Source organism: Pongo pygmaeus, chromosome 19 (assembly GCF_028885625.2).
Source record: "Pongo pygmaeus isolate AG05252 chromosome 19, NHGRI_mPonPyg2-v2.0_pri, whole genome shotgun sequence".
Lineage (NCBI taxonomy): Eukaryota > Metazoa > Chordata > Mammalia > Primates > Hominidae > Pongo > Pongo pygmaeus.
The window spans coordinates 31450925-31460811 of NC_072392.2; the positions used below are offsets into that span (position 1 = coordinate 31450925).

The following is a 9887-nucleotide window of genomic DNA, read 5'->3' on the forward strand; positions in this document are numbered from 1 at the left end:
TTGTAGAGCCAAGGCTCCCAGCTATATGATAACCTTGTAAGAATTCAATTTGCTTTTAGAGTCAAGCACTAATCATATCTATTTGCTGATATGTGACCGTGTATGGATTCATTGAGGCCATTACTCACCCACTGGAATAATTAAATTTATTTGAAAAGATGAAATGGTATTTAGAATGTGGAATAAATGGTACAACTTCTTTAGAAAATGGTTTGACAATTTCTTATAAACTTAAACACACCTGTCCTATGACTCAGCAATTCCATTCTTATTTACACTAAAGAGAAATAAAAACCTATGTCCACAAGAGAAAGAATGGTCATAACAACTTTATATAACCCAAATGTCCATCATAATAACTATTCTATATGCTGGAAGGTTAAGTAGAGACCTGAAAAACATAAAAAGATCCAAATCAAACATTCATTGAGGAAAATGTAAGAATATGAGATGCAAGATACACTGGATGAGATTACGGGCAGGTTAGAGCCTGCCAGAAGCACAGGTGAATGAACTTGAAGACATCACAGTACAAACCTCCCAACACAAAGCACACAGAGATGAGACAACCTAAATAAATAAATAAACAAGCATCAGTAAGCTGCGGGAGAACTTTAAACAACATAACATATGTGTAATGGAGACTGACGGAGAAGGGCAGGGAAGGGGGGATATTTGAAAAAATAATGGCTGAAACTTTTTCAAGCCAGGAGGAAAACTATAAACCCACAGATCCAAGAAACTCAAGAAATTTCTTGGCCAGGCACGGTGGCTCAAACCTGTAATCCGAGCACTTTGGGAGGCAGAGGCGGGTGGATCACCTGAGGTCAGGAGTTCCAGACCAGCCTGGACAACACGGTGAAACCCCGTGTCAACTAAAAATACAAAAAATTAGCTGGGCATGGCGGTGGTGCCTGTAATCCCAGCTACTTGGGAGGCTAAGGCAGGAAATCGCTTGAACCCAGGAGGTGGAGGTTGCAGTGAGCCGAGATCGTGCCATTGCACTCCAGCCTGGGCAACAAGAGTGAAACTCCATCTATATATATATATATATATATATATATATATATATATGTGTGTGTGTGTATTTCTAGCACAAGAAATGTGACAGGAACTACCCCCCAAGGCATACAATAATCAAATTGCTTAAACCCAGTAACAAAGAGAAAGACCTTAAAAACAACCACAGGGCCAAAAGACACATTACATGCAGGGAACCAACCATTAGTATAACAGGTTTCTCATTGTTTTAAAAAATATAAGTGAGAAGACAGCAGTATAATAGAAAATACTGAAAGATGGACACAAAGAAGGGAACAGACACCAGGGCCTACTTGAGGGTGGAGGGTGGAAGGAGGGTGAAAATTGAAAAACTACCTATCGAGTACTATGCTTATTACCTGGGGGAGGAAATAATCTGTACACCAAACCCCCATGACACAAAATTTACCTATATAATAAACCCGCACATGTACCCTGAACCTAAAAGTTAAAAAAATAAACAAAATAAAATAAAACAAAAAACTGAAAGAAAATGTGTCAATCTAGAATCCTGTACCCAATAAAAATAGCTCTTAAAAATAAAAGTGAACCAAAAACTTCTTAAAATATGTAAAAAAAGATATACAATTAAAGCCCAAAAAAAATCATCACCAGCTGACACATATGACATATTAAAGACAGTGCTTGGGCAAAAAGGACATGGCAGATGGAATTACGGCTTTACACCAATAAATGAAGAGCACCAGAAATGCTAATTACACAGGTAAATTTACGAGTTTTTCTTATTATTTAAAGCTCACCAAAAGATAATTAACTGTTTAAACAATAGTGTAATGTGACATATGACATATCTAAAAGTAAATTTTCTGATAAAATAGCACAAAGTTCAGGAAAGAAGAAAAGGAAATATACTATTGATGACAGTGGTTGCTACATCACACTGGCTGCAGCAGGGAGGTGCGGCTGGGGCTGCACTCTCCATGGAGCCGGTGGGAGCTCCGCCTCTTCTGAGTTGGGGTGGGAACTCCCTGGGTGCCACTGCAGCTGCCCAAACTGCAGCTGTAGATCCAATCCTCCCTGTGTTCTTGAGTGGGGCCAGGAGCAGGCAGGATCTGTCCCCCGGGGTGCAGCTGCAGCCACCATCCACGGCTGCAGACCTGGGCCTCCTACTCCAAGCAGGCGGGAGCTGGGGAAAAGCAGGAGCTCCCTGAGTGCAGGCAGCTGCAGCCACCCTCCCAGGCACAGGACCCAGGCATCTCTGCGGCCTGCACCCTCGGGGGCATGGAAGCCCCCCCCCACCCCACCATCCCTGCTGGCTCAGGAGTGTCTGTTCTGGCTGCCTGGCCTGTCTCCTCTCCCGGCCCCCCACCTCTGATCTCAGAGCGGGATTGGGGACAAGTTCCAGGGCCTTGAATGGCAGCAGTAGGCAAAGTCCTGGACAGAACGGGGTGGGTCCTCAGTAAGGCCCCACCTTCAGGCAAGGGAGGGCCTGTAGGCTGGGGACGGGCTGCCAGTCCCACAGACTGGAGTGGGGACTCATGGTGCCTCTTCCAGCCCACCCATGGCCGCCCATGGACCAATCAGCAGGCACTTCCTCCCCTCCAAGGGCTTTTCCATGTTCAGCCAGAGCAAGAGAGAGGACAGAGAGAATGGAGAGCCCACAAGAGACCAGCTGCACAGAGGACCTACCCTCTCTGCCGAGAGCTTCAGAGACCTGCAGAGATGTTGGGACTTCCAGCTGCAGAGCGGAACCACCCTCTCCAGGGCCTCCTCTCTGCTGAGAGCAGCAGAGTTCGGGATGACCTGCCTACAGAGAGGACACTGTGGGTCTCCTCTGAGCTGTTTAACACTTAATAAAGCTTATCTTCATCTTCTTCACCCTTCCCCTGTCTGCGTATCTCATTCTTCCTGGACACAGGACAAGAACTCAGGCAAAGGTGCCACTGGCCACAGAGGTTTCCAGTCAGAAATTGGACATCCCAAAGATTCCATAAGACTATTATAAGGCTCTCATAGTATTCATGAAGTGGATATAATATCACTTGAAGGTAGCCTGTGATGTTACAGAGGTATAGTATAAACCCTAGAGCAACCACTAAAATCATGAATTGTAGGTAATAAACAAACAAGAGAGATAAAATGAAATAAAAATTATTCAATTAATCTAAATGGCAAAAGGAAATAAAAGAAAAGCAGAACAAATAATAGGTAGGAGAAATAGAAAACAAGTAGCAGGATGACAGAGTCAAACCTTGCCATATTAATAATCATATTTATGTAAATAGTCTAAATATCTCAATTATAAGGCAACAAAAGTCATCAGATTATATAAGTATATTTTCTTTTGAGATGGAGTCTCACCTTGTCACCCACACTGGAGTGCAGTGGCGCAATCTTGGCTCACTGCAACCTCTGCCTCCCGAGTTCGAGCAATTCTCTGCCTCAGCCTCCCAAGTAGCTGGGATTACAGGCAACCGCCACCACACCTCGCTAATTTTTGTATTTTTAGTAGAGACAGGGTTTCACCATATTGGTCAGGCTGGTCTCAAACTCCTGACCTCATGATCCATCCGCTTTGGCCTCCCAAAGTGCTGGGATTACAGGTGTGAGCCACTACACCTGGTCTTTTTTTTTTTTTTTTTTAAGACAAAGGCTAAAAAAAAGAAGTACCTTGCTGATGTTAATCAAAGGGAAGTTGGAGTGGCTATATCAGACAAAGTAGGCTACAGATCAAAGAACATTAACAAGGATATAGAAAGTCCTCTCATAACAATAAAAGGACTGATTCATCAAGAACACAAAACAATCCTAAACATTTAATCACTGATATGGTTTGACTGTGTCCCCATCCAAATCTCATCTTGAATTCCCACCTGTTGTGAGAGGGATCCAGTGGGAGGTAACCGAATCATGGGGGCAGGTCTTTCCTGTGCTGTTCTCGTGATAATGAATAATTATCATGAGATCTGATGGTTTTATAAGAGGGAGTTCCTCTGCACAAGCTCTCTCTCTTTGCCTGCTGCCATGTGAAATGTGCCTTTCACCTTCCAAAATGATTGTGAGGCCTCCCCAGCACTTGCAACTGTGAGTCCATTAAGCCCTTTTTCCTGTATAAATTGCCCAGTTTTGGGGATGTCTTCATCAGCAGCATGAAAATATACTAATACAATCACCTAATAAAAAACTTCATGGCCAGGCACAGTGGCTCATGCCTGTAATCCCAGCACTTTAGGAGGCCAAGGCGGGTGGATCACTTGAGCTCAGGAGTTCAAGACCAGCCTGGCCAACATGGTGAAACCCCGCCTGTACTAAAAATACAAAAATTAGCTGGGTGTGGTGGTGGGCACCTGTAATCCTAGCTACTCGGGAGGCTGAGGCAGGAGAATCGCTTGAACCCAGGAGTCGGAGGCTGCAGTAGGCTGAGATCATGGCACTGCACTCCAGCCTGAGTTGACAGAGTGAGACTCCATCTCAAAAAAAAAGAAAAAATAAATAAACTAAGGGAAAGGGTCCTGAACCAAGCAGAAGCCTTCATGTAAGTTCTGATACCTACACTACAAGCTCTGTGGCCCAGGACAAGTCACAACCTCTCTTAAATAGAAAAGATATCCTCCCCCTCTTGTCTCTTAACAGCTATTGTAAATGACCAAACGCTATACCATCTATCAGTTCATAAGAATCACTGGGGCAGCTTTTAAAACAGCTGACCCAGGCTCCACCCCAGACCAATTAAATCAGATTACCTGGAGGCTGAATCAGAACACTGGACTGTTGTCAAACCCCCCACCCCAACTCCATCCCGTGATTCCAATTTGCGGCCAAGACAGAATCACCACTGTATATAACAGACTATATTATAAGTATCTATATACATTTAAGGCACTGTTATTATGTAGTTGTTCCTATGTCAGTATCTGGTTTTTTCAAAGAGATTGCATCCTTTCTGATAACAGAGATTGTGTGTTCAATGCTCTGCAAAAGAAGGATAATGATGCTGCTAATTATGCAGTTGGTAACACTAGCCAAGTGCTTCTGTGTCATTACTGTAATCACCACTAGTCTACAAACCGTGATGGTGAGATGCAAAACCGAGATGCAGCACCACACAGCCAATGGATGAGGCATATGGGACTCAGGCCCCATATGCCTCAAGCCCCAGTCTCACGCTCAGACAAGAGCAGCATTCAAACACCTAACAAACACATCTCTCTATTGCAATGCAGCAGCTGGTACTTACTTTTCACTCGTATTGCAGTTATTTGTTTATATGCCTTCTCTCCTGTGCTAGATTGCAGTTTCCTAGATGCAGGACACCAGGCTCTTTCCCCTTTGTCCTCTTAGGGCCCTGCCCAGCGCCTGGCAGACAGTGGACCATGGACCCTCAATTAATACCTGTTGACCAAATGAATTAGCCACAGTCTGTGGGCCAAGGAAAGATACTGTGACCTTTTATTCCTTACAAATACCTTTATTCCAACCAGGGAGAAAGAGGCACTGTTTTCCTGCAGCTTTCTTGCCCAGTGGTCCACAGCTAGAAAACTTAAAGAGGGAAACAGCATAAGCACTGTTGCGAGGGCTCAGCCATTTGAATTGCTGGATCCCTGAGGAGTTCATTTAAGATAGTGTAATAACATCTGCTCACGCTTCATCTGTACATAACATCTCTATTGTGAAATGAGACCAGACGGGATTAGACTGCCCTTGTTTTCACCTGATACTGTGCTTTCATTTCTCCCAAAGGGGGAGAGGAGGCAGCAATGCTGAAGCATTTAGCAGGCTCAGTTCAGGAATCTAAATTGCACTTAATTGTTAGGAACAAAATGTTGGAAGGGTAGAGAGCAGGCTGCTGGTTCCACAAGGACTCCCTGAGGGGGACACAGTAATTAGTGCTGGTCTTGATTGTGAGGTCTCTTTTGAGAAAGAAAAATCTCTGCAAAATTGAACAGGGAGGTGCTCCACATGAATGCTCCACTCTGCCGAAATGCAAAACCGCAGGGACCTCTCGGATAGGTTCTCCCGGCTAAAGGTCGCCCTGGCAAAATGGTTACACACGCAAAAGTGCAAAGCTGCATCAGCACAATCCCAGCTACGTTTTCCTTTCAGGAAATATTCAGCTCCACCATAGTAAGAGGATTTAGGTGGGCATTCAGGCACCTGGGAAACCTTCAGAGGCATTCTGGAGAGGCAGACACTGATCAAAAACACATTCCCAGCCCAACTTCACTCTGATGTTAAACAGCCAGGAACACTTCCAGGCCTCGGGGATATTTCCCAGCCCACAGGGGGGCGGTATCTGGGGCAAGAGGGACACCCTCCACATCCAGCACATATTGTTCCCACACTTCCAGGCAGCAGCGTTTGACCACTACACTTTAAAAGGGAACGCAGTACACCTCAAGTAACCAGCTGAAATTTTGACAGTTTTTCACTCCACAGAACCTTATAAAAGTTTCAGAAAAACAAATGCAATGACTTGGGGAAAGGGAGGCTGAACCTAGCGGGGAGCCAACTAGCACTGCTCTGTTTAATTCAAACACCGTGAAGGGCCGTCTTGTGGACCACAGAGCACCGCTGGAACCCATGCGGTCCCCAGGGAACCTGTAAGGATTCCTACATCCCAGCGCATCCCCCACGTCATTGCAGAGCTCAAATGCCCTTTACCTTTGCAAGAAACACGCGAGGGATAGCAGGTCTGCGCAATGGCCAGTATCCCAATTCCATTGCAGGGAAAGGAACCCAAGAAGCCTTTTCAAGAGGCAGTTGGGTTAGAAAGAGCTAAGCCCCAACCCTCTTCCACGCTTACCAGAAGACTCCCCCATTAGGCAAAGCTCCACTGGCCCTCTCGCTCCTTGTGCTGCGCGCGCACACACAAGGGTACACACGCACCCACCAGGACTCAGGCACAGACCAGCGCACACATGCCTGCACACACAGACGCGCGCTCACAAGCACACACGCGTGGACGTGCAGACGGGGTGCACAAACACACACCGACATACGCGCACTGACAAGGGCACATGCATACACATGAGCACAAGCGGGTACACACCGGCACAGCGTCCACGGGCACCAGTGCACACCCGGCGCAGCCCACGTGCATGCAGCCCTGAAGGCGCCCGTGCCTCGCGCCCCTGGCCCTGCACACCAGCTCCGGGCTGCACTCACCTGGCGCCGGCGCTGGCGCGACCGGGTTCCGCGCGCGAACCCTCCCGGTGGCCTGGGGGTCAGGGCGCGCAGCCGCATGGCCGCCCCTGCCGCCCGCGGGGAGCCGGGTCCGGCCAGGCGAGGACGGCCGCTGACCCCTCCCCAGCGGCTATCGGTGGGGGGAGGATGCCTCCCGAGTCCCCTGCGGACACAAGTCCCAGGAAATGGCCAACACGGGAGGGGCCAAGGGCTCTCCGTGGCCGCCGGCCCAGGTCCCAGCCGCGCGCCGCCGCCTCCACAGCCACTCCTGCCCGTCAGAAGTCAGACGCCGGGAACAAAAGCCAGGCGCGAGCGCACGGTCCCGCACGGCGTCCCTCCATCTGACACGAATTAGCCCTCCCTCCCCCGCCCGCCCCAACCGCAGCTCTGAACAAGCGCGGAGGCACAGGCTGAGCCGCCAAACACTGGGAAAGTGGGTGAAGAAACGCCTTCCAGGCGGGGGGAGCGGGGTCTTGCAGCCGCCATCTGACTGGAATTACCGACGCGCCGCGCTTGGCGCAGGGTTCAGCTTTACTAGGATTTCAAACCGCTCCGAGAACGCTGGCTAGGTGCTTAAAAGAATCAAAACCGAGCAAGCTCTTTGGCTTTCGGAATTTCTAAATCTTGATTATTATCCAGTCAACTCTGCATCTGTAATGAACAGTAATCTACACTACCCTGATAATCTAACTAGCAAACAGGGCATTTGGAGTGGAAAGCAGGGAAACACCGAGGCAGAAAGGCTTTTTTTCTAATTTGCCTCTTCAACTAAGAAAAACTAGGAGCCTGGCCTTGCAGAGAGGGACACGCCTAACCAGGTGAGGATTTCAAGCAAAGGTCAAAGCACAGGACCGCCCGGGGCCTTGCACACCTGGGGGCTGGGCTGCACCTCCCTGCCCCCGTCCCTATCTCCCAGCCTATCCCTCCCTCACCCCCCCCGACCCCCACCCCCCGCCATCCTGCTCCTGGCAAATCAGGACAATTCACAACACATCTGAAGTGCCTTCTTCCTTTATGGGTCTGCGATTTTAGAAGGAAATTAGAAACCCGAAGTTCAGGAGGTGAAGATGACAGGGTGATGGCAGAAGATGGACAAGCCAGGATCCTGAAGGAAGGGTCACTTAGAAACGCCAGGAGGAGAGGCGGGCAAGATCCACAGGCAGATCCCGCCTTTCAATGCCTGTCGGACTTCACCAGCCTTCCCGGGGCAGTGGATCTTGGCTGTCTACAAGAAGCTTTGTGGCAAGTCTAAAACTAAAAGAACATGTTTAAGATGAAGCCACTACCTGTGGTCTACGGGGGGCAGCGGAAGAGACCCCTGCCTCAGAGCAGGATAGGGGGCCTTCTAGTCTCAGGCCAGCTAACCCTGTACTCCTACCACTGGCCTTCACTCCAGGCCCAGCCTAGGGGAAGTGTCCCAGAGCTCAGCCTTTGTGGCTCCAACACCCTAACTTCAGATCTACAGCTCCACTTGCAACTCCACATGCCTTGGATGTGGGGAGCAGTCTGGGTGGGCTAAGTCGTGGCCTTTATGGCTGACATATGTGCAAAATCCAGCCATCAATTCAACTGGCCGACGTTAACCTCTCAAGTTCCGGCACTAAATATCCATCTTTCTGCTTCTGCAGTAGAAGAGTAAAGCTGCTCTTCAACTTTCAACTACAAAGCAAAAAACCTCCTCCTAGAACACACCATTCTGGGTTCCAATTCCTCACTAAATCATCACCTGGCAGACAAGCAGGCATTCTTATTTCCCCCGTCCTTCAAATGACACTATTATTCACCTTTTTCTATATTCATTCCTTCATTTATTTTTCTGTATTCGTTCATCATTGTTTTCCTATAGCATATCCAAACTCTAGTCTTTTCAAACATCCTTCCCTGAGAACACATCTGTATCGTATTCATTCCAGATTCCTTCACATCTGACACAATACGAGGTACATAGCAGTGCCTACAAACAGCTAAGAACAAGATGTGCTGCTGTCATGGTTTACCCAGGGCAAACACGCCCAGAGGTCAGCTGGATCTACCACCGCCCTTACCACGGTGCCCACAGGAACCGGCCAAAGAAATCTGAATTCAGCAATGAACAGATAGCCCCCAGCAGGATAAAAATCCTCCAACCTGAGTACCAGGATTCACACTCTCTGGGGTCCACCCAGGAACAATGGCCAGGAGCACAGGCCAGCCCACTGCCTATGCAAGCCAGAGTGGAAGGCAAATGGTTGAAGGTGGCTTTTTATTACAGGGATACCCTGAATCTGCTCTTACTTATTTAAAAGAGTAGCCATTCAGAAAACTCCCAAACTTCATTACTAGTAACAAATAACATGCATGTGATAAACCTCCCCGGTGAGGACAACAAACTGATTTTTCACTGGCAAGAAACAGTGCTCAATCCTAAGGCGAATCTGCGTTCATCAGCAGGCCGCCTCTCCAGCCCCTCTCCCTGCCCCCCCACTCTGACCGCCTCCTGCCAGGCTTGCAATCTAGGCTCTTACACTCCAGGGTCCTTCTGCTCTGCGCCCTTGGGCTCACTTGGGGTTTCTCCCAAGGCAGTTTCCCATTCTCCTTTCTGGCTGAAAACCGCTGTCCTAGGCTCAGTTGAAGATCTGCCTCCCATCGGACCTCCCAGACTGGTTTATCATCCTCCATGGCTGAGCCACCCAAGGATGGTTGGGGCCCGGACACTCTAGTGT

General features: G+C 48.4%; 1 protein-coding gene across 1 annotated transcript in view; it reads right to left on the reverse strand.

Annotated features, from left to right (window-relative positions):
* Nucleotides 1-7524, reverse strand: part of LOC129017992 (tensin-3-like) — a 129609-nt gene extending 122085 nt beyond the window's left edge. The window contains exon 1 of the mRNA XM_063656000.1: nucleotides 7168-7524. Within this exon, the coding sequence (XP_063512070.1) occupies nucleotides 7168-7245 (78 nt within the window). The 5' untranslated portion in view covers nucleotides 7246-7524. The remainder of the gene's footprint in view (nucleotides 1-7167) is intronic.
* Nucleotides 7525-9887: the final 2363 nt, after the last annotated feature.